This window comes from Coregonus clupeaformis, chromosome 31 (genome assembly GCF_020615455.1).
Source record: "Coregonus clupeaformis isolate EN_2021a chromosome 31, ASM2061545v1, whole genome shotgun sequence".
In the NCBI taxonomy this organism is placed as follows: domain Eukaryota; kingdom Metazoa; phylum Chordata; class Actinopteri; order Salmoniformes; family Salmonidae; genus Coregonus; species Coregonus clupeaformis.
The window spans coordinates 30791309-30816543 of record NC_059222.1 but is presented as its reverse complement, the minus strand read 5'-3'; the positions used below and the strand labels follow the sequence as shown (position 1 = coordinate 30816543).

Genomic DNA, 25235 nt, shown 5'->3' with positions numbered 1-25235 from the left:
ATAATAGACAAACTTTTGCTTTTCAATTCGCTGAAAAGGACGGTATTTCAGTGCAGCAGTATTAATGAATGAATAATATAATAATATGCCATTTAGCAGACGCTTTTATCCAAAGCGACTTACAGTCATGCGTGCATACATTTTTATGTATGGGTGGTCCCGGGGATCGAACCCACTACCTTGGCGTTACAAGCGCCGTGCTCTACCAGCTGAGCTACAGAGGACCACTCTGTACTGAATGGTATTAGTCTGAATGGTATTAGTCATAGATAACGGTAAAGAACACTTAATTGGAGAATAATCCCTCTTGAGCCTGGGAAATGTAAAATATTTGAAACATAAATTATGAAAGGCACTGCTGTTGATAATGTGAATGTCAGGTACTACAGTCAGGTCCAAAATTATTGATAAATTGACTATATTGTATGCAACAACAAAAAAATGAAATTATATTATACTAATACATTTGCTCAATACCTCACCTTGCAAGGATAACGACACTGAGCCTTTTTCTAAAATGTTTTGTGAGATTGAAGAACACTTTGGGAGGGGATCTTAGACCATTCCTCTAAACAGAATCTTTCCAGATCCTTGATATCCTTTGTCTAAGTTTATGGACTTCCCTCTTCAATTCAAACTACATGTTTTCAATGGGGTTCAAATACAGAGACTGAGATGGCCATTGCAAAATGTTGATTTTGTGTTCAATTAACCATTTCTTTGTGGATTTTGATGTGTGCTCTGGGTTATTACCTTCCTGGAAGATGGACTTGCGGCCACGTTTCAGCCTCCTGGCAGAGGCAACAAGGTTTTTGGCTAAATTGTCCTGGTACTGGGTAAAGAACATGATGCCGTTGACTTTAATAAGGTTCCCAGGACCAGTGGAAGCAAAATAGCCACATAACATCAAAGATCCACCACCATATTTTACAGTAGATATCGGGTTCTTTTCTTCATATGCATCTTTCTTTTGATGCCAAACCCACCACTGGTGTGCATGGCCAAAGAGCTTTATTTTAATGTCATCTGACCATCGATTCGAATCCAAGTGCCAATTAGGGCCGTTACGGTGACCATATTACCGCCACACCGGCGGTCACGAGTCATGACCGCAGTCAAATTCCACGTGACCGTTTAGCAGTGGTGTAAAGTACTTAAGTATAAATACTTTAAAGTACTACTTAAGTATTTTTTGGGGGGTATCTGTACTATACTTTACTATTTATATTCTTGACTACTTTTACTTCACTACATTCCTAAAGAAAATAATTTTATTTTTACTCCATACATTTATCCTGACACACAAAAGTACTCGTTACATTTTGAATGCTTAGCAGGACCGGAAAATAGTAAAATTCACGCACTTATCAAGATAACTACTACATCCCTACTGCCTCTGATCTGGCGGACTCACTAAACACAAATGCTTCATTTGTAAAATGTACAACGATGTCTGAATGTTGGAGTGTGCTCCTGGCTATCCGTAAATAAAAAACAAACAAGAAAATTATTCAGTTTGGTTTGCTTAATATAAGCAATTAGAAATTATTTATACTTTTACTTTTGATATTTAAGTATATTTAAAACCAAATACTTTCACGTTTACTTGAGTCATTTTCTATTAAGGACTCTTTACTTTTACTCAAGTATGAAAATTGGGTACCTTTTCCACCACTGCCGTTTAGTCACGGAAACTAGGCTTCTCTAAGCTCTGATGCTGCTGATGGTCATTAGTAGCCTGCCAAACTTGCTAACTGCCTGGTACTCAGCACTCTATTGTCCCTCTATAATAATAATATAATATGCCATTTAGCAGACGCTTTTATCCAAAGCGACTTACAGTCATGCGTGCATACATTTTTACGTATGGGTGGTCCCGGGGATCGAACCCACTACCCTGGCGTTACATGCGCCATGCTCTACCAATTGAGCTACAGAGGACCACTCTAATCACTCTGACATTAATGCAAATGTAATCGAAAATCAAATCAAACACTTCATGAGAGCCCATGAGCTTGTGTTGCGCAACATTTCTATACGCTATGCAATTGCGTGAGAAAACAAAGTTTTGATGGCCTCTATTAAAAAGAGGAGGATCCCATCAGCTACCTACTCATTCAAGGGTTTTTCTTTATTTTTACTATTTTCTACATTGTAGAATAATAATGAAGACATCAAAACTATGAAATAACACATATGGAATCATGTAGTAACCAAAAAAGTCTTAAACAAATCTAAATATATTTTATATTTGAGATTCTTCAAATAGCCACCCTTTGCCTTGATGACAGCTTTGCACACTCTTGGCATTCTCTCTACCAGCTTCATGAGGTAGTCACCTGGAATGCATTTCGATTAACAGATGTGCCTTCTTAAAAGCTAATTTGTGGAATTTCTTTCCTTCTTAATGTGTTTGAGCCAATGAGTGTTTTGACAAGGTATGGGGGGTATACAGAAGATAGCCCTATTTGGTAAAAGACCAAGTCCATATTATGGCAAGAACAGCTCAAATAAGAAAACAGAAATGACAGTCCATCGTTACTTTAAGACATGAAGGTCAATACGGAACATTTCAAGAACTTTTAAAGTTTCTTCAAGTGCAGTCGCAAAAACCATCAAGCGCTATGATTTGCCGCCACAGGAATGGAAGACCCAGAGTTACCTCTGCTGCAGAGGACAAGTTCATTAGAGTTACCAGCCTCAGAAATTGCAGCCCAAATAAATGCTTCACAGAGTTCAAGCCACAGACATATCTCAACATCAATTGTTCAGAGGGGACTGTGTGAATCAGGCCTTCATGGTCGAACTGCTGCAAAGAAACCACTACTCAATGACACCAATAATGAGAAGAGACCTGCTTGGGCCATGAAACACGAGCAATGGACATTAGACCGGTGGAAATGTGTCCTTTGGTCTGTAGTCCAAATTTGAGATTTTTGGTTCCAACCGCCGTGTCTTTGTGAGACGTGGTGTGGGTGAACGAATCATCTCTGCATGTGTAGCTCCCACCGTAAAGCATGGAGGAGGAGGTGGTGGTGTTATGGTGTGCTGGTGACACTGTCTGTGATTTATTTAGAATTCAAGGCACACTTAACCAGCATGGCTACCACAGCATTCTGCAGCGATACGCCATCCCATCTGGTTTGGGCTTAGTGGGACTATCATTTGTTTTTCAACAGGACAATGACCCAAATGACCCAGTGTGCCAAGCTTTTAGAGACATACCCAAAGATACTTGCAGCTGTAATTGCTGCAAAAGGTGGCTCTACAAAGTATTGACTTGGGGGGGTGAATAGTTATGCACGCTCAAGGTTTCTGTTTTTTTGTCTTATTTCTTGTTTGTTTCACAAGAAAAAATATTTTGCATCTTCAAAGTGGTAGGCATGTTGTGTAAATCAAATGATACAGACCCCACAAAAATCCACTTTAATTCCAGGTTGTAAGGCAACAAAATAGGAAAAATGCCAAGGGGGGTGAATACTTTCGCAAGCCACTGTATCACAACTAAACTGGCCAAATCTACTCCTGTTGACCAGAAGGGGGGTTTGAGGAGGTGCAAGCGAGCAGGGGGCAAATCCGCCATTTTGGGCACAGTTGCTCCGGCCCGCCATCTGACATTTCTTTTATTTTTTTCACCTTTATTTAACCAGGTAAGCCAGTTGAGAACAAGTTCTCATTTACAACTGCGACCTGGCCAAGATAAAGCAAAGCAGTGCAGAAAAAACAACAACAACACAGAATTCCATATGGAATAAACAAAACGTACAGTCAATAACACAATAGAAAATCTATATACAGTGTGTGCAAATGTAGTAAGTTATGGAGGTAAGGCAATAAATAGGCCATAGTGCAAAATAATTACAATTATAATTTAGTAATATAATAATATGCCATTTAGCAGACGCTTTTATCCAAAGCGACTTACAGTCATGCGTGCATACATTTTTACGTATGGGTGGTGCCGGGGATCGAACCCACTACCCTGGCGTTACAAGCGCCATGCTCTACCAATTGAGCTACAGAGGACCACGTATTAACACTGGAGTGATAGATGTGCAGAAGATGATGTGCAAATAGAGATACTTGGGTGCAAATGAGCAAAATAAATAACAATGTAAATAACAATATGGGGATGAGGTAGTTGGTTGGGCTAATTACAGATGGGCTGTGTACAGGTGCAGTGATCGGTAAGCTGCTCTGACAACTGATGCTTAAAGATAGTGAGGGAGATAAGTGTCTCCAGCTTCAGAGATGTTTGCAGTTCGTTCCAGTCATTTGCAGCAGAGAACTGGAAGGAATGGCGACCAAAGGAGGTATTGGCTTTGGGGATGATACAGTGAGGGAAAAAAGTATTTGATCCCCTGCTGATTTTGTATGTTTGCCAACTGACAAAGAAATGATCAGTCTATCATTTTAATGGTAGGTTTATTTGAACAGTGAGAGACAGAATAACAACAAAAAAATCCAGAAAAACGCATGTCAAAAATGTTATAAATTGATTTACATTTTAATGAGGGAAATAAGTATTTGACCCCCTCTCAATCAGAAAGATTTCTGGCTCCCAGGTGTATTTTATACAGGTAACGAGCTGAGATTAGGAGCACACTCTTAAAAGGGAGTGCTCCTAATCTCAGCTTGTTACCTGTATAAAAGACACCTGTCCACAGAAGCAATCAATCAATCAGATTCCAAACTCTCCACCATGGCCAAGGCCAAAGAGCTCTCCAAGGATGTCAGGGACAAGATTGTAGACCGATACAAGGCTGGAATGGGCTACAAGACCATAGCCAAGCAGCTTGGTGAGAAGGTGACAACAGTTGGTGCGATTATTCGCAAATGGAAGAAACACAAAATAACTGTCAATCTCCCTCTGCCTGGGGCTCCATGCAAGATCTCACCTCGTGGAGTTGCAATGATCATGAGAACGGTGAGGAATCAGCCAAGAACTACACGGGAGGATCTTGTCAATGATCTCAAGGCAGCTGGGACCATAGTCACCAAGAAAACAATTGGTAACACACTACGCCGTGAAGGACTGAAATCCTGCAGTGACCGCAAGGTCCCTCTGCTCAAGAAAGCACATATACAGGCCCGTCTGAAGTTTGCCAATGAACATCTGAATGATTCAGAGAAGAACTGGGTGAAAGTGTTGTGGTCAGATGAGACCAAAATCGAGCTCTTTGGCATCAACTCAACTCGCCGTGTTTGGAGTAGGATGAATGCTGCATATGACCCCAAGAACACCATCCCCACCGTCAAACATGGAGGTGGAAACATTATGCTTTGGGGGTGTTTTTCAACCCTCCAGGTGCTCCTTATTTTGGAGGAACATGGGAGTGAGAGATCAAATTGGTGAAGACGGCCTTACGAGTCATCCTGGGTCACCAAACTGTCACTGAAACCGTCTTGCGGACTGTCCTGATAGAGGTGGAAGGGATACTGAACTCCAAACCCTTGGGATATCTCTCTGCAGACATCGCTGATCCAGATCCGGTTACACCGAATCTGCTCGATGGGGTGCCGAGACGCCCCACTTCCTCAAATCATGTATGCTGATACCAACCTCACTGGCAGACACCGGTGTCTTGGCTGACCATTTCTGGGCCCAATTCAATCGGGATTACTTACCAAGCCTACAGCACAGAGGGAAATGGCAGAGAGAAACGGTCAGCCTGGACACTGGCCAAGTAGTTATGATAGTGGACCCTCAACTGCCTTGAGCCTCCTGGCCGGTGGGCCATATCACCAAGACCATGCCTGGGACCGACGATCGTGTTAGATCAGGGAAGATCCAGGTAAAGAACCGGACATATATCCATCCAGTTGCCCGAATAATTCCTCTCCCTGAGATGACAGAGGACGTGGAGGGATGAGCCTTTTGAGGAATGTGGAATTTATCAAAATCCCAGGGTGGCTGTGGAAAAGGCCCATGGAGTTGGTGGAATTGCCCTTTAAATCATGGCCGCTTGCGCAGCTGGGCCAGAGCGCTTTAATTAGGTAGGGTAGAAATGTCAGACAGATCTCAACTCATTAAAAGGAGGAAATCGCCACCGCCCAACCACGCTGCTTTCTCTCCCCCAACTCCTTCTAATCCAGACATTGTGTGCGTCCACAAATCAATGTAAATCCACCGAATCTGTTATCTTTCATCTGAACTATCTGTTGCGCTCGGGAGATCGGGCCATCAGTTATTGTTTCTAGTTATTACCACGGAGCGCTGCTTGGGAGAGCACACTTCAAACCTATTGTGTTATATCAATGGACAATGATCACGGCCCTACAGATCATCACGGGACAATTATGCCATTGATATGGTTACATTTAACGAAATGATATGTACATTAAGACAAATCTGGAAGTATGAAATGTAATTATTATTTGCTAAATTGATCATCCTGAGATCAAACTGATTGAGATTATAGATATTGAATAATTGATAACTGAACTCAGGCATTTACATTTGTTGGTTGACATGAAAATAGTTATTTGGCCACACAAACCAGTGGTGGGTTTGGCTTAGAAATCAAGGATATCAAGGATCTGAAAATATTCTGTTTGAAGGAATGGTCTAAGATCCCTCCCAATGTGTTCTCCAATCTCATAAAACATTTTAGAAAAAGGCTCAGTGCCGTTTTCCTCACAAGGTGAAGTATTGAAAGGTATTGAAAACAGGGGTGCCAATAATTTTGTCCCCTATCTTTTGAGATAAATTAATAATTTTATAAGTACACATTTTTATTAAAATCTTTCTCTGAGCAATTGTATTAGTATAAAATAATATACTTTGCAAAAATATATTAGCATACAATATAGCTCAGCATTTGTATTATTGCCACAGTTGAATGAATGGAATTCACATGCCTCTGCTCCTCTTCTAGCTTAGCTTTGTGGCTTACGGACTTATGGAGCAGTGCCAATATTCAGGAGGATATACAGTAGCTTATCTTTGCATGCATAATCACGTTAGCGAAGTGCAAGCGTGGCCATGCACGTTTCTCCATGAGACCAGATACAAAGCTAAGAGGCTGCTAGTGAGCAAATCAAATCACACTCCTATCAGCCAGACTCCAAACCAACCCACTGATATTGCTGTGCCCACGGCCCCACAGGCTATTGTATTTTATGAGGCTATTTAAACCTTGGCTGAGTTTCAGTTAGTAGAGGGTAAGGGAGGGAGAGAGATAGGGTTAGTAGCTTTTTCTAGTCTGCCCTGGCTACACAGGCAGGTCAATTGTGATCTTTTGCCAAATTATTGGCAAAGATCTGACCTGATTTGTCAAAAGACCAATAACTGGGCAAAATATCAGAATTGGGCGGCCTGTGAAAATGCAGCTATTGAATATGAAGGAGATAAGTGTTTTCTGTCTCCAAGTAAAAGTACATGGTTGCAGCTCAATAGTGTCTATAGTGGCTTCCACTCCTTAGTTTCCTCTCCTTTATCTACACTCATATGAAAAAACAGGATAGGAGGAAGCAGTGTGGCAGAAACGTAATGGACGAAGCTTAATCAATTATTTGAAACAGGTGTGCAGGGCTAGAGCAAAGGCCTGCACACACAGTAGCTCTCCAGGATGTGAGTTGGAGACCATTGATGTAGAAAGAGACAAGGCAAGAAGGGAAGGAGGAAAGGAGGCTACTTTAGACTATTAATAGATGCAGGTGTATGACTCATCCAACCCTGTAGAAGCTGCTTAGCCTATAAACCTTACACCACCCACGCTCTCATCAGCAGAAAAGCATCCATATCCTCCAGACAATTAATCTATTCCTCCCACACCACCATAATTAATGATCCACCTTTTTGCTTTCTTTCTCCCCAAACTGCCGGGTGTGTTATGCATGAGTTAGTAGTCTGATTTTAAACTGTATATCTCAGAGTCTCATAAATATATTTAAGCGCTTGGGTTGACTTCTGTGCAAACCCCTAGTGTTAAAGTAACAAACTCCTGCTATGTGGATGTAAAGAAACCTTTGTGTCTGTAAATATTCCCTGTTTGTACATATTGATATATCCTTGTATGATCTGCTAATAGGAGTACTAGGGGGATCATCTACAGCAAGGGTATTCACCCGGGGGTCCGCAACCCGCTAGGGGTCCTGCAGGGGGTCCGCAAAAATATTTAACAAAAAATGATTTACAAAATAAATAGTTTTATGTTTTTAGGAATATCGCTAGCAACAACATAATAAAATATTTTTTTTATTACATGAACTACCTACTGTAGAAAATATGAGAATATCTGTCTAATGATGTCAACTTTATTTCTCAGCTCCTAATACTGAGCAAATTACACTAATTGGAGCCAATTACACTCACTGGAGTATCTGACATAGGCGTTGTAAAAGCAGTGTGGCAAGTGCTGCTGGTAAGCTTTCTTGACTTGGACATTAATTTTTGCCAACACATGGCTAACCTTTGTTTAACTAGCTAAACAGCTGCTCTTAGCGAAAATGTGTTTGGAGTTACCTTTCTAGCTAATAGGCTATGTTAAAAATTACACTTCCTCTTCCAATTATAATGTAGGATGGTCAAAATAATGAAAACTATCTACTAAATCAATAACAAATAAAAATAAATGATTACTTCTCCTTGCCATCATCATTCACCCGATGTTGGCTAATGTATGATGGGGGTCCCTGGGTCGCCGGTTTGCCTGGGAAGGGGTCCCTGGGCAAGAGATGGTTGAAGACCCCCAGACAGGCAGCCACAGAGGGACGACTGGAATTTGTGGTCTTAAAGCACCAATCAGACGAGCCACCTGTATAGAATGCCTCTGGTCCTATAGGCTAACACCCATTAACTCCTGTGACTTGACAGACATGCCCTTTTCGCCACCTCATCCTATCCCTGCATCTGCATCTCTCCTCCTCAGCCTCTGCCTCAATCTCTCCATCTCACAGCTTAATCTCTCCTTTCCTTCATGATCGGTTTCTCCCCTTTCAATCTCTCTCTCAAATCTCTTTCTCTCCCATCACTTGCTCTCTCTCTCCCTTCCTTCTTTCTCCTTCTTCCTTGCCCTTCAAAATATGTATCTCTCTCCCTCCCTCTCCCACTGCTATCTCAAACAGCCCTAATTATTTCAGTGTGGGGTTCACTTCTCCCACGTCTCCCACTTGGCTCCAACCTGGAAATAACTGCTCCTGAATAACATTATGAATTCTGCACAAGTTTATTTTGCTCTCTCTTCATAAGCAGTGGCAAACTGACACTCCAATCGCCAGCGGTTCAGTTTTACGCTCTGCTCCGTCTTATCTGTCATATGGAGATTCTCTCTTTAATAATGTGGCTCAGCGGAGGACTCCGAGGGCTCTGAAAATGTCAGAGGACACATGGTAGTCCCTGTTTTAAACCATTCAGACTCACCCTCTCCTTTCTTTCTTCATCCTCTGCCTCCCTGTCATATGGAGATTCTCTCTTTTAATAATAAAGGACTTAGGTCGTGTGCCGAGAAGACACACAGCAGTCCCTCTTCAAAACCGTTCACGGTCACCCTCTCTTTCCTGCTTTTTTTCTTCCCCATTCTTTCTCTCAGCAGTCATATACAGTCATACATGTAATATGCATGTTCTCTCTTTAATAATAAAGGACTTAGGTTATGTGTATTTTGAAGGTATGTTAGATAAAACACAGAACTCAATGTCATGAGACGAGAAAGAAAAGAAAGATGCATAGTAGAGGAAAGAGAAAGAAATAGATAGTTTCAGAAACTACGACAGGCGGATAAATCCAGAGCCAGAGAGAGATTAAAGGGAGAGAGCAAGAGAATAAGTGATAAAGGGCGAGAGAAAGCAAGCTAACAGTCTCATGTGGAGAGGACTGAATATGGACATCATACACTTCCACTCAACCAGTTGTGTCATACACAAGGCACAGAGAGATATGTTTTGAAATAATACTGCAGATAAATGTATGAAATTAGCAATATCTAATCACATCAGTTTCTCTTGAAACTAAACAGTTTACACAGAATCACCATGCTTTACAATCATCTATAAATAAATGCAGACTATTAATTACAGAGAGGATAAGAGCGAGAGTTAACATGATCAACAGTGTTAGCTAATACAGTGACTGACAACAGCATTAGCCCGAGGCCCCCCAAGGACAATCACGGCTAATCCTGCAGCATTTACGGCCTTACTTCCACACAGTGACCCACTTACAGGGGATTAGGGCTCATTTAGGCTACACATAAACACTACTTTAACCATAAACAGAGTGGACACTTACGAAGCACTGGTAACACTGTTAAACGCTGATTACAATGTACAGCCAAAAGCCCCTAGTAATAATGTTATAATAATAATAGGGATAGTAAAAATTAATAGCATTTACAAATAGTTTTTCACTAGATTTTGAGCTGTTTTACATTGTATGGAGATTTACCTGCTCGCGGTTCCACAGTGCGGTTGCCATTGGAGTCCATGAAGATGAACCTCCCTCCGGTGAAGTCTGTTCCGTAGTCAGACAGGTAGAGCAGAGAGGTGTAGTCAAAGGATCCGTAGGTTACCTGTTATGCAGGTAACACAACAGGTTTTTAAATCTCTGCACACAAACAATACACTCACTTGGCAGTAATACCGAGTCAGATTCTTTTTTTGTTCATACCTTTATGCCTTGATTCATTTTCCTAGCAACAGCAGGCAATTTCAGATGTTTTGCCTTATTAAAGTATTTTCATCAAACAACATGTCCCGAAAAGTAATAATGCCAGCAAGAGAGATTTCAGGAGCTTCTAAAAATCTGAACATCTTATTGGGCAGATGTTTGATTAGACTAAATAAGAGATTAACTGTTGTGAACAACTGTTGTCATGTCAAGTCACAATAGTGCTTGTTTAGACAGGGGTTTTGATGAATAAAAATAATAATAAATAAAACATCTAAAAACCATCGAATCAAACCCAATTACATCTGGGACATAACATTATTTGAAGTCAAATTAACATAATTAAAATGTTCTTCTTCAATTTGGGAACATACTCCCAAAATAGTGTTTCAGTCTTCACTGGATGAGCATGGGCATGGCAAGGTTATGAATAAAATCACACAGTTTTACATAAGCAGTGTTTCTCCTATATGCATTTAACAGTGGCGCACTGGCAAAAGAAAAGTAACAAAAGTAATACAAAAATATAACTTTATTTGGATAGTCCAGATAGCGTGACCATCTGTAGAGAATCTACAGATGGACTATCAACAAACTATCTGTTGGTAAGCAACTGCTTGATAAGGTTACGGTTAGGTTTAGAATATGGGTTAGGGTAAGGGTTAAGTTTAGGGTTAGGATAAGGGATAGGGCTAGGGCTAGCAGATAGTTAGTTGAAATGTTACTGATAGTCTGTAGAGCATCTACAGATGGACTACCCAAATAAAGTTACCAAAAATACTGCATTAGTTTCCCACGTCTTCATGCCAGACATTATGTAGATTTGTCCTGGGCTGTACAGAGAACAGACACATTGCAGCAGAGAAGCCAAGAGTGAAACCAGCCCTAAAGACACTTAAACCATTTACATTTAAATGAGGGCCTGGTTGGGCCAATTAAGCCTGGTGGCGGGGGAAGGGGCAGGGTGGATGAGACAGATGGGGGAGAGGGCTGGTGTTTTTGGATTACATTTTTCCAGCTGTCGAGGAGCCGAGAGAGAGAGGATAAGGTGACATTAATTATAATGATCAGAGATACCCAGAATATCTAATACACGCACACGTTTTTGGATTGCAGTTTCCCAGCTGTCGAGGAGCCGAGAGAGAGGATAAGGTGACATTAATTAATATTGCGTAAGACTCAGAGGAGATAAGACAAGAAATTATTGGGGCACCGGAAAATGAATAATGATCAGAGATACCCAGAATATGTAATACGCGCACGTACACACGCAGAGGGAGGGAGGGATGGACAGACGGACGGACAGCCAGACGATAGAGCACCAGCAAATGAACAATGCTCAAAGATACGAGAACACACACACACCTTAGCGAACAGATAAGATAAACATTCCGACATATCCTTTAGGACCTTTATCTGTAGTGTTCAACGTGTACAAACAGCGCTAACAGTCCTATTAATTGAATAACCCAATGAATTTCAAAAAGTTTGCTTTGCCGAGGTCCACAGTCGAGACATTACAGGAAGATCAAATGGGAGGAATCAAATTCTGGTATGAAATTATCACTTCATTCTATTGCCCTGCTGGCTAAACAATAATGAGGTACATTCACGTGCGATCAAAGCTGCATTCAATCTCACAGAAAATACGCAACTTTCAATGAACCATGAACTTACCCTCAAGATTATATTTCAATCACTTTTTGGAGAGACAAAATAACAAGGAAAAAGTTGTACTCTTCACCCCAAAACACATTCAATAAGTTTTCCTGTTCCATACTGTACGTTTTATGATGTAATTGATATAGAACTACTGTACAAAACAGTTTCAGCTTTCTTACTTGAATATGAAATCAGTTTCATAAATATTAAAGAGGATATTTAAAACACAGATGGGAGGAAGTGTATGCTTTACACGAGTCTGACTATAGTCAGCGGGCCTGCTAGTCTGTGAAATAGGAGAAGGGGATATTCATTGCATTTTGGTAAGCTATGAGGCTTCAACACTTCTGGACTTCAAAAACTAAAGGTAATCTAGGTGCCCCTGTAAAAATGTTCACACTGGATAATGCAGAAAGAGGCAAAGTTTAAACGTTTGTGTGTGTGTGTGTATAATTTAACACATTTGCCACTAGGAATGTGTTCATTTGCTGGTAGAAATGTGTTCAACATCCACTGAAGTAGCTAGCAAGTTTACTAGATAGCTACACTGCCCTACCAAGCAAAAAGGCAGTAACTGCTCATAGCGTGGAACTGAGAAAAATGGCTTCAACGTTTTTTAAAATTGTCCAGCCAAATGAATTCTAGGGAGATCATTGGAGATGTAGTGATCTGTTGTCTTGCTATGAGCTAATTTGTTATTAATGTTGACCCTGACTTCTGACATGACCTTAGACCCATAAATAGCTGTTACAGCCTTCTTCCTTGGCATGATATGTTACAAATTGCAGGGTAATACCAAAGCAAAGAGAAGTATCTGCCATTTTCATTTGTTAGTTTACTATACTTCTCATTTATGCTATTAATATAATAACCGTTTAATTACTGGCAGTGTAACAGAGTTGAAACTGCAACCTTTGTGTCTTCCACCAAGATACCAGTTGCATTTACATGGAGATGTAGGTTCTGCATCAGTCACATTTCATACTGTGTTTTACAAGAAGCCAATGTCTTGTTATAAGAATAAATGTGAAAAGCAGCACTGCAATTGTTTAATAATAATAATAATAATAATAATAATAATAATAATAATAATATGCCATTTAGCAGACGCCTTTATCCAAAGTGACTTACAGTCATGCGTGCATACATTTTTGTGTATGGGTGGTCCCGGGGATCAAACCCACTACCTTGGCATTACAAGCGCCGTGCTCTACCAGCTGAGCTACAGAGGACCACATTTAATGTTTGAATTACATTAAATGATTACCCATCTTGTAATATATAATGATGTATTGGAACATGATAGAAGTATGACGTAGGGTAATACTAATTATAAAAAAGTTAACATGAGATTGCAAATTCAATTATTTTTATACAGTGCCTTCGGAAAGTATTCAGACCTCTTGACCTTTTCCACATTTTGTTACGTTACAGCCTTATTCTAAAATTGATTAAATAAATAAAATATCCTCAGCAATCTACACACAATACCCCATAATGATAAAGCAAAAACAAGTTTTTATAAATTTTTGCAAATATATTAAACATAAAAACATAAATACCTTATTTACATAAGTATTCAGACCCTTTGCTATGAGACTTGAAATTGAGCTCAGGTGCATCCTGTTTCCATTGATCATCCTTGAGGTGTTTCTACAACTTGATTGGAGTCCACCTGTGGTAAATTCAATTGATTGGATATGATTTGGAAAGGCACACACCTGTCTATATAAGGTCCCACAGTTGACAGTGCATGTCAGAGCAAAAACCAAGCCATGAGGTTGAAGGAATTGTCCATAGAGCACAGATCTGGGGCACAGATCTGGGGAAGGGTACCAAAAAATTTCTGCAGCATTGAAGGTCCCCCAAAACACAGTGGCCTCCATCATTTTTAAGTGGAAGAAGTTTAGAACCACCAAGACTCTTCCTAGAGCTGGCCGCCCGGCCAAACTGAGCAGTTGGGGGAGAAGGGCCTTGGTCAGGGAGGTGACCAAGAACACGATGGTCACTCTGACAGAGCTCTAGAGTTCCTCTGTGGAGATGGGTGAACTTTCCAGAAGGACAACCATCTCTGCAGCACTCCACCAATCAGGCCTTTATAGTAGAGTGGCCAGACGGAAGTAGAGTGGCCAGACGGACAGCCCGCTTGGAGTTTGCCAAAAGGCACCTAAAGACTCTCAGACCATGAGAAACAAGATTCTCTGGTTTGATGAAACCAATATTGAACTCCTTGGCCTGAATGCCAAGCGTCACGTCTGGAGGAAACCTGGCAGCATCCCTACAGTGAAGCATGGTGGTGGCAGCATCATGCTGTGGGGATGTTTTTCACGGCAGGGACTGGGAGATGAGTCGGGATCAAGGCAAAGATGAACGGAGCAAAGTACAGAGAGATCCTTGATGAAAACCTGCTCCAGAGCGTGCAGGACCTCAGACTGGGGTGAAGGTTCACCTTCCAACAGGACAACGACCCTAAGCACACAGCCAAGACAACGCAGGAGTGGCTTCGGGACAAGTCTCTGAATGTCCTTGAGTGGCCCAGCCAGAGCCCGGACTTGAACATGATCGAACATCTCTGGAGAGACCTGAAAATAGCTGTGCAGCAACGCTCCCTATCCAACCTGACAGAAATGTCTAAAAACCTGTTTTTGCAATGCTGTCATCAAGGCAAAGGGTGGCTACTTTGAAGATTCTCAAATATAAAATATATTTTGATTTGTATAACACTTTTTTGGTTACTACATGATTCCATTTGTGTTATTTCATAGTTTTGATGTCTTCACTATTATTCTACAATGTAGAAAATAGTAAAAAATTAAGAAAAACCCTGGATGATGAGTAGGTGTCCAAACTTTTTACTGGTACTGTATATATTTTTTCAATGACACTTACATAGACAATTTTGAATAAATAACAGCTTTAAGAATGAATTTTAAACATATTTGCATTTTCATAGTCATAAGAGGACAGAAATGACTTTTAGCTACAATTGATAAAATGCTGAATAGTTATATTTCATTTTTAAGTAACATTTCTTATTTCATTTTTAAGTAAAACGTCTTCAGTGCTCTTCCATATCACTCCTCACAGTAACACTCAACTGAAATAAATAGTGCAAATAATCAGGGATATTTATCCTAAATGATTCTATTCTGTCATGGATGATAATTAATACTGACATTTTTTGGTGTGCAAACATATGATCATAATCCTTTTCAGTTCTTCTATTTTATAAAATAGGATATAATCAATGTTGATTTTATCTTGTGCAAACATTTATGATAATTTTCACTGTCATAAGTCAGTTCATCTATTCATTTCATACCTGCTCCAAAAAAGTCTAAAATGTGCATCTTTATTTACAAATCTAATATTAAGATCATTAAGATGACTTGCCAAGTTAAATAAAAGGTTAAATAAATAATAAATAATAATAATAGCAGTCTCAATAGCCCTAATGCTTATTTAGATTGCATGGATGGACATTGACAGGAATAAATCCTAGTCTTGACGTGGTTGTACAGTCCTAATGCACCCTCACATGGCAACTTTGATCCGCACAGATACTATAATCATCTACTTGGTGGAAGTAATTTTAGCAAAACTGTTTTTTTCCCGCATTCATGTAATGATGACACTAAAGCAGACACGTTGAGCACACTTTTGGCATGCCAAAGCTTGTTGTACTAATTACTTATGCCACGGATAAAATTTTGGATTTTAACTTTCCTGACCGGGACAGTCACTCAATACTGGAATATAAAAGAAAACCAGAAACCCTGGACATGTGAGTAGATATATTTTTAATGAGGTAGCAATGCTGTGTGTGCTTAACCGGAAAATGAGGGTGCGTGGCTTTTGACAATTCAATATGGGGTGCACGTCCAATAGACTGTCAGCTGGCTAGAGATTGTGTGTGTGGTGTAACGTTACTGATTCAAATAACCCATGGAATGTCAGAATACAATTATAGGGATTCTATTCATTATAGGGATAATAGATTGAAGCTAGTATAAATTGCTAATCGCCTCTTATGGGAGCAGGTAGCACAAATCTATTGCTTCATGCTAATGCTAGTTAAGTAGGGTTTGACATTGTGGTAGGGGCGCGTCAGTTCTAGTTTAGGTGGCTGTCACTGGCTAGAAATCGTTTGTGTGGTGTACCGATTCAAAGAAACCATCAGATGAAATTTCAGAATATAAAACATTATAGGGCTAATAGATTGAAATTAGTATCAATTGCTGATCTCCTCTTATCGGAGCAGGTAGCATTGTTAGTCTATGCTTGCTAGCTAGCTAGCTAATTAATTATGTTCTCAGATCTACTTAGCTAGCTAGTTCTTAACAGTGTCTGAGTTTCGGCGTTTCAGAGCAAGTTCAACCATCATTTTCCCCAGGGAATGCTGTGCCATGATGTTGTGTCCCTAGATTAGCAATGTATGTGTGTGTCAGTGTCATACAGGTTCGATTGTATCACTATCAAAATAAAATGATACCAAGGTAAAAGGCATTAACTGCAGCCAAGGGCAGGTTGAAACCAAGCTAAAAGGCAGTAAGTTCTGTTACTGCCATTTACCTTGGTTTCACAGTACCTTTTTGCAGACCACCATAGTCCCCGTGCCCAAGGACACTAAGATAACCTGCCTAAATGACTACCGACCCGTAGCACTGACGTCTGTAGCCATGAAGTGCTTTGAAAGGCTGGTCATGGCTCACATCAACACCATTATCCCAGAAACCCTAGACCCACTCCAATTTGCATACCGCCCCAACAGATCCACAGATGATGCAATCTCTATTGCACTCCACACTGCCCTTTCCCACCTGGAAAAGAGGAACACCTACGTGAGAATGCTATTCATTGACTACAGCTCAGCATTCAACACCATAGTGCCCTCAAAGCTCATCACTAAGCTAAGGATCCTGGGACTAAACACCTCCCTCTGCAACTGGATCCTGGACTTCCTGACAGGCCGCCCCCAGGTGGTAAGGGTAGGTAACAACACATCTGCCACACTGATCCTCAACACGGGGGCCCCTCAGGGGTGCGTCCTCAGTCCCCTCCTGTACTCCCTGTTCACCCATGACTGCATGGCCAGGCACGACTCCAACACCATCATTAAGTTTGCCGATGACACAACAGTGGTAGGCCTGATCACCGACAACGATGAGACAGCCTATAGGGAGGAGGTCAGAGACCTGGCCGTGTGGTGCCAGGAAAACAACCTCTCCCTCAACGTGACCAAGACAAAGGAGATGATTGTGGACTACAGGAAAAAAAAGAGGACTGAGCACGCCCCCATTCTCATCGACGGGGCTGTAGTGGAACAGGTTGAGCGCTTCAAGTTCCTTGGTGTCCACATCACCAACGAACTATCATGGTCCAAACACACCAAGACAGTCGTGAAGAGGGCACGACAAAGCCTATTCCCCCTCAGGAGACTGAAAAGATTTGGCATGGGTCCTCAGATCCTCAAAAAATTCTACAGCTGCACCATCGAGAGCATCCTGACTGGTTGCATCACCGCCTGGTATGGCAACTGCTTGGCCTCCGACCGCAAGGCACTACAGAGGGTAGTGCGTACGGCCCAGTACATCACTGGGGCCAAGCTTCCTGCCATCCAGGACCTCTATACCAGGCGGTGTCAGAGGAAGGCCCTCAAAATTGTCAAAGACTCCAGCCACCCTAGTCATAGACTGTTCTCTCTGCTACCGCACGGCAAGCGGTACCGGAGTGCCAAGTCTAGGTCCAAAAGACTTCTCAACAGCTTCTACCCCCAAGCCATAAGACTCCTGAACAGCTAATCATGGCTACCCGGACTATTTGCACTGCCCCCCCACCCCCCACCCCATCTTTTTACGCTGCTGCTACTCTGTTAATTATTTATGCATAGTCACTTTAACTCTATCCACATGTACATATTACTTCAACTACCTCAACTAGCCGGTGCCCCTGCACATTGACTCTGCACCGGTACCCCACTGTATATATAGCCTCCCTACTGTTCTTTTATTTTACTTCTGCTCTTTTTTTCTCATCACTTTTTTGTTGTTGTTTTATTTTACTTTTTTATTTAAAATAAATGCACTGTTGGTTAAGGGCTGTGTCACGGATTCGGCCCGAGGCTGCTCCTCCTCCTTGCTTGGGCAGGCTTCGGCGTTCGTCGTCCCCGGAGTACTAGCTGCCACCGTTGAATGTTATCGATGTTTGTTTGGTTTTGTCTTCCTTGTACACCTGTTTCCATTTAGTGTTCATTATGTCCCCTTTAAGTTTCTCGTTTTGTTTGTAGTTAGTTGTGTGTAATTGTTCGCCTGTCTGTTGGGGTTTGTTGTATTTTTGCATTCTCGTATTAAGAGTAGTTACGCACTGTTTGCGCATCTCTTGTATATAGTGTTTTACGCACGGTCTGCATATCACTCGCCTCCGTCGTCTGAGGCCCTTTATTTTGTATTTGTCCTTTTTCATGACTAGTAAAGTCAGTTTGGATTAAGCTTCTGTGTCCTGCGCCTGACTCCACCACCACATCGACATCAGTACCATTGACAGAATTACACACCACTATGGAGTCAGCAGGAGCAGCAGCAGCACCCGAGTCGCTGGAGGATCGAGTCAGCGGTCAAGACGCCAGGATCCAGCAACTCGGATCCGCCCTGCATGAGGTGATCAACACTCTGCGCCGATGGGAGAACGGAGGAGTGCCCACACCTCCTCCAACCTTACCACCACCATCGGTCAGCCGTCCCATCCCAGCTCCGGAATCCAGTGGGATTCGGCTCTCCCTCCCGAGGGCGTATGATGGCACCACAGCCGGGTGTCAGGGGTTCCTCCTGCAGGTGGAACTCTACCTGGCCACCATACACCCGGCGCCCTCGGGATACGAGAGCGTTTCCGCCCTCATCTCCTGTCTCTCCGGCAAGGCGTTGGAGTGGGCCAATGCCGAATGGAGGGGAATAGACGCCGCCACCATCACCTACGCGGAGTTCTCCCGCCGCTTCAGGGCAGTGTTCGACCATCCACCTGAGGGGAAAGCGGCGGGGGAGCGTCTATTCCACCTCCGACAGGGGAAGAGGAGCGCACAGGAGTTCGCCCTGGAATTCTGGACTCTAGCGGCGGATGCGGGGTGGAATGAGCGGGCCCTCATCGACCACTATCGATGCAGTCTACTGGAGGACGTTCGTCGAGAGCTGGCCTGCAGGGACACCAACCTATCGTTCGCCCAGTTGGTGGACATGTCCATCCGTCTCGACACCCTGCTGGCCACCCGCGGACGTCCCGAGTGGGGGCCGTCCATTCCACCCTCCAGCACCTCCGAGCCGAGCCCTATGGAGCTCGGGGGTGCTGGCGCTTGAGAGAGGAGGAGAGGGAGCCCGAGGGGGGCCGTCCCCTGCACCAACTGTGGCCGTGGAGGGCACACTGCGGCTAGGTGCTGGGGAGGGTCTCCAGGGGAACGGGACAACAGGCCACGCACTGGGGAGGCATTTCAGGTGAGTAGGCGCCCCACTTACCCAGAGCTCTCTGTTGTTCACTTATGTATACCTGTAAGATTTCCTCAGGTTGCACCTCATTCCCAGCATAAGGCGCTAGTCGATTCAGGCGCAGCTGGGAATTTTGTTGATCGGAATTTGTGTGTAAGGGATTCCCCTCCTTCCTGTTGATGCTCCCTTCCCTGTCCATGCACTAGATAACCGCCCGTTGGGATCGGGGTTGATTAGAGAGGTCACAGCACCACTTAAGATGAGTACGCAGGGGGGTCATGAGGAAACTATTCAGTTATATCTGATTGACTCTCCTGCGTATCCTGTGGTGCTGGGGCTTCCCTGGTTAATTACCCATAATCCCTCCATTTCGTGGCAACAGAGGGCTGTCACGGAGTGGTCTGCCCAGTGTGTAGGGCGATGTCTAGGTGTTTCCGTGGGGGCGACCTCGGTGGAGAGTCCGAACCAAGTGCCCGCAATGCACATTCCCCCTGAGTATGAGGATTTAGCACTCGTGTTTAGCAAAACGAGGGCGACGCGGTTGCCTCCTCATAGACAGGGGGATTGTGCGATAGACCTCCAGACAGGAGCAGCGCTTCCGCGGAGCCATGTGTATCCTCTGTCTCAAGAGGAGAAGGTGGCTATGGAGACATACATAGCCGAGTCTCTGAGACAGGGATACATACGGCCCTCCACTTCCCCTGCGTCCTCGAGTTTCTTTTTTGTGAAGAAGAAGGATGGAGGGTTGCGCCCGTGTATTGATTACCGTAGTCTCAATCAGATCACTGTGAAATACAGTTATCCACTCCCTCTGATTGCGAGTATGACGGAATCATTACACGGAGCGCATTTCTTCACAAAACTGGATCTCAGGAGCGCCTACAACTTGGTGCGCATTAGGGAGGGAGATGAATGGAAGACAGCATTTAGTACCACCTCGGGTCATTATGAGTATCTCGTCATGCCATACGGTTTAATGAATGCTCCTTCAGTCTTCCAATCCTTTGTGGACGAGATCTTCCGGGACATGCATGGGCAAGGTGTGGTAGTGTACATTGACGACATTCTAGTGTACTCTTCTACCCGAGCCGAGCATGTAGCCCTGGTGCGCCGAGTGTTGGGGAGGCTGTTGGAGCACGACTTGTATGACAAGGCAGAGAAATTTCTGTTTTTCCAGGAGTCTGTCTCCTTTTTGGGTTATCGGTTGTCCGCGTCAGGGGTGAAGATGGAGGTTGACCGTGTGTCAGCCGTGCGTAATTGGCAAACCCCAACCACGGTTAAAGAGGTGAAGCAGTTTTGGGGTTTTGCCAATTACTACCGGAGGTTTATCCGGGGTTTTGGACAGGTGGTAGCTCCCATAACTTCCCTGCTGAAGGGGGGCCCGGAGCGTTTGCAGTGGTCAGCTGAGGCGGACAGGGCATTTGGGAGACTGAAGGACCTGTTCACTTCGGCTCCGGTGCTGGCGCATCCGGACCCCACTTTACCATTCCAGGTAGAGGTGGACGCGTCAGAGGCCGGTATTGGGGCCGTACTGTCGCAACGGTCCGGCACGCCACCTAAACTCCGCCCCTGTGCTTTTTATTCCAAGAAGCTCAGCCCAGCGGAGCGAAATTATGACGTAGGGGACAGGGAGCTGTTAGCCGTGGTACAGGCCCTAAAGGTGTGGAGGCATTGGCTTGAGGGGGCTCAACACCCTTTTCTCATTTTGACTGACCACCGTAACCTGGAGTACATCCGGGCAGCTAGGAGATTGAACCCTCGTCAGGCTCGGTGGAACATGTTTCTAACCCGGTTCGTATTTAAAATAACTTACATCCCTGGGTCCCAGAACGGTAAGGCAGACGCCCTGTCCCGGCGGTATGACACAGAGGAGAGGTCCATTGGGCCCACTCCCATACTGCCGGAGTCTTGTCTGGTGGCACCGGTGGTGTGGGAGGTCGATGCGGAAATCGAGCGGGCGTTGCGTACCGACCCTAGTCCCCAGAGTGTCCTGTGGGTCGGACGTACGTTCCGCTCGAGGTTCGGGATCGTCTGATTTATTGGGCTCATACGTCCCCCTCCTCTGGACATCCAGGTATTGGCCGGACAGTGCACTACCTTAGCGCTAAGTACTGGTGGCCAACGTTAGCTAGGGATGTGAGGGTTTATGTCTCCTCCTGCTCGGTGTGCGCCAAGTGTAAGGCGCCTAGACACCTGCCCAGGGGGAAGTTACAACCCATGCCCGTTCCACAACGGCCATGGTCTCACCTCTCGGTGGATTTCGTTACAGACCTTCCCCCCTCTCAGGGGAATACCACTATACTGGTCGTTGTGGATCGGTTCTCTAAGGCCTGTCGTCTCCTCCCAATGCCGGGTCTCCCTACTGCCCTACAGACCGCTGAGGCACTGTTCACCCACGTCTTTCGGCACTACGGGGTGCCCGAGGATATAGTGTCTGATCGAGGTCCCCAGTTCACCTCCAGAGTCTGGAGGGCGTTCATGGAGCGCTTGGGGGTCTCGGTGAGCCTTACCTCGGGGTACCACCCAGAGAGCAATGGGCAGGTAGAAAGAGTGAACCAGAATGTGGGTAGGTTTCTGAGATCTTATTGCCAGGGCCGGCCGGAGGAGTGGGCGAGGTATATCCCCTGGGCAGAGATGGCACAGAACTCTCTCCGCCACTCCTCCACCAACCTAACCCCTTTCCAGTGTGTGTTGGGGTATCAGCCGGTTCTGGCACCATGGCATCAGAGCCAGATCGAGGCTCCTGCGGTGGATGAGTGGGTGCAGCGCTCGAAGGAGACGTGGAACGCTGCACACGTCCATCTGCAGCGGGCCATCCGTCGACAAAAGGCGAGCGCCGATCTCCACCGCAGTGAGGGTCCGGTGTACGCACCTGGAGATCGAGTCTGGCTCTCGACTCGAAACCTGCCCCTCCGCCTGCCCTGCCGGAAGCTGGGTCGGCGGTTTGTGGGGCCATTTAAAGTCCTGAGGAGATTGAACGAGGTGTGTTACAGGTTACAACTGCCTATTGATTATCACATTAACCCCTCGTTCCATGTGTCTCTTCTCAGGCCGGTGGTAGCTGGTCCACTCCAGGACTGTGAGATAAGAGAGACTCCTCCGCCCCCACTGGACATCGAGGGGGCTCCGGCGCACACAGTTCGGTCCATCTTGGATTCGAGACGTCGGATGGGTGGGTCTCCAATATCTCGTGGAGTGGGAGGGGTACGGCCTGGAGGAACGGTGCTGGGTGCCGAGGAGGGACATCTTAGATCCATCTCTCCTGACTGAGTTCCACCGTGGTCATCCCACGCGCCCTGCTCCGCGTCCTCCTGGTCGTCCCCGAGGCCGGGGTCGGCGCACGGCTGGAGCCGCGCGTCAAGGGGGGGGTACTGTCACGGATTCGGCCGAGGCTGCTCCTCCTCCTTGCTCGGGCAGGCTTCGGCGTTCGTCGTCCCCGGAGTACTAGCTGCCACCGTTGAATGTTATCGATGTTTGTTTGGTTTTGTCTTCCTTGTACACCTGTTTCCATTTAGTGTTCATTATGTCCCCTTTAAGTTTCTCGTTTTGTTTGTAGTTAGTTGTGTGTAATTGTTCGCCTGTCTGTTGGGGTTTGTTGTATTTTTGCATTCTCGTATTAAGAGTAGTTACGCACTGTTTGCGCATCTCTTGTATATAGTGTTTTACGCACGGTCTGCGTATCACTCGCCTCCGTCGTCTGAGGCTCTTTATTTTGTATTTGTCCTTTTTCATGACTAGTAAAGTCTGTTTGGATTAAGCTTCTGTGTCCTGCGCCTGACTCCACCACCACATCGACATCAGTACCATTGACAGGCTGTAAGTAAGCATTTCACTGTAATGTCTGCACCTGTTGTATTCGGCGCATGTGGCCAATAAAATTTGATTTGATTTGACCCCCATTTCCTCCAAAACACAATGCAATAGAGGCAGGATACTTGTCCACATGATTAAGCATGTATTTAATGTAGCAAAAATGACTAACTAATTTGACCAAATTAGCAGTTATTGCCTTTTTGATTGGTAGGGCAGTACAGTAGTTGCAGTGGTAACCAAACAAACAGACTTGCTAGTTTAGCTAACCAAACCATCAGTCCTAGCTTGCTATTATGAAAATCGATTTCAACAATACCAGTAATGTTTTCAATTCGACTTTTGCTTTCAAAAGCAGCTCAAACACATGTAAAAATGAACTATAGCCATTGAATTCTAATGTGCAAACATACCGTGCGTTATAGGGAAATAATGCACACTCTAGAATGCCCTTCAAGTCAATCAGAAAGGAGTATTCAACAATGCCATGGTATAAAACATATGACACCTTTATCTAATTACGTTGGTAACCAGTTTATAATAGCAATAAGGCACCTTGGGGGTTTGTGGTATATTGCCAACATACCACATCTAAGCTTTGTATCCAGGCACTCCACGTTGCGTCGTGCGTAAAAACAGCCCTTCGCCGTGGTATATTGGCCACCTACCACACCCCCTCGGCCATTATTGCTTAATTATATAACAGCACCTTATCTTATATAATATAATCTTACCTTATCTATGTGAGGGTGCCAGTACTCGTCGTGCTGTGTCTTGGCCAGTGTGCTGTTGATGCGTGAGAAGAAGGTGGGCTTGGTGAGGTATAGAAGAGACGGGTCCAGGTCAAATGTCTCCGCTATCACTGCCTGAATACGACCACGCACCTCCCTGTAGGGTGGAAGTAATCAATCAACCAATAAAACAATCAATCAGTCCATCTATCAATTAATGAACATTATTCATACAGAGCTTCTTACAATTGTGCTTAACAGTAACTTGGGCCTGTAAACATAATTCACACAGACAGACAGACAGACAGACACACACACACACACTAGGGGTGCACGATTGGTACAAAATATGTCATTGCAATTTTTTGCGCCAGATATTGCAATTGCGATTATGAATTGCGATTTTCAAACACTTCGGGTAAAACTTGGTAATTCCATCAGACATGGTTAAACCAACTGTCAGGGTAGAGAACATCACTTCTAAAATGAGATCGTATGAATTAATACATGTGCTAACTGGATACAAAACCAAATGAAACAAATATTTTTCAACATTGTTATACATATGATAATTGATAGGATTATTACACCTACATATTAACAAACATTCATTTTTAACATGATCATCAAAATATAGCGCACTATAAGCGCAACACTAATTCATTAATAATATTTTGAGTTCCCATTTCCTATTTTACCAGTATGAGTTGTTAAATAACCTAAGTTAATTATGTATTCAGGCAGCCATGGGCTGCAGTCAAAGTGCCTTAAAAACATGACATGTAGCCTACCGTTTCCAAAACATTGGAGTTTGGTCCAGTCATTCAATGCGATGGCCTTTACCACGTTTGGTCCAGTCATTCAATGCGATGGCCTTTACCACATTTGGTCAAGTCATTCAATGCGATGGCGTTTACCACGTTTGGTCAAGTCATTCAATGCGATGGCCTT

General features: G+C 44.0%; 1 protein-coding gene across 1 annotated transcript in view; it reads right to left on the bottom strand.

The window, feature by feature from the left end:
- Nucleotides 1-25235, bottom strand: part of uts2r2 (urotensin-2 receptor 2) — a 45644-nt gene that overhangs the window by 5635 nt on the left and 14774 nt on the right. Inside the window, exons 7-8 of the mRNA XM_041858673.1 lie at nucleotides 24288-24441; nucleotides 10388-10511 (exon numbers count right to left, since the gene is read on the bottom strand). Of these exons, the coding sequence (XP_041714607.1) occupies nucleotides 10388-10511; nucleotides 24288-24441 (278 nt within the window). The remainder of the gene's footprint in view (nucleotides 1-10387; nucleotides 10512-24287; nucleotides 24442-25235) is intronic.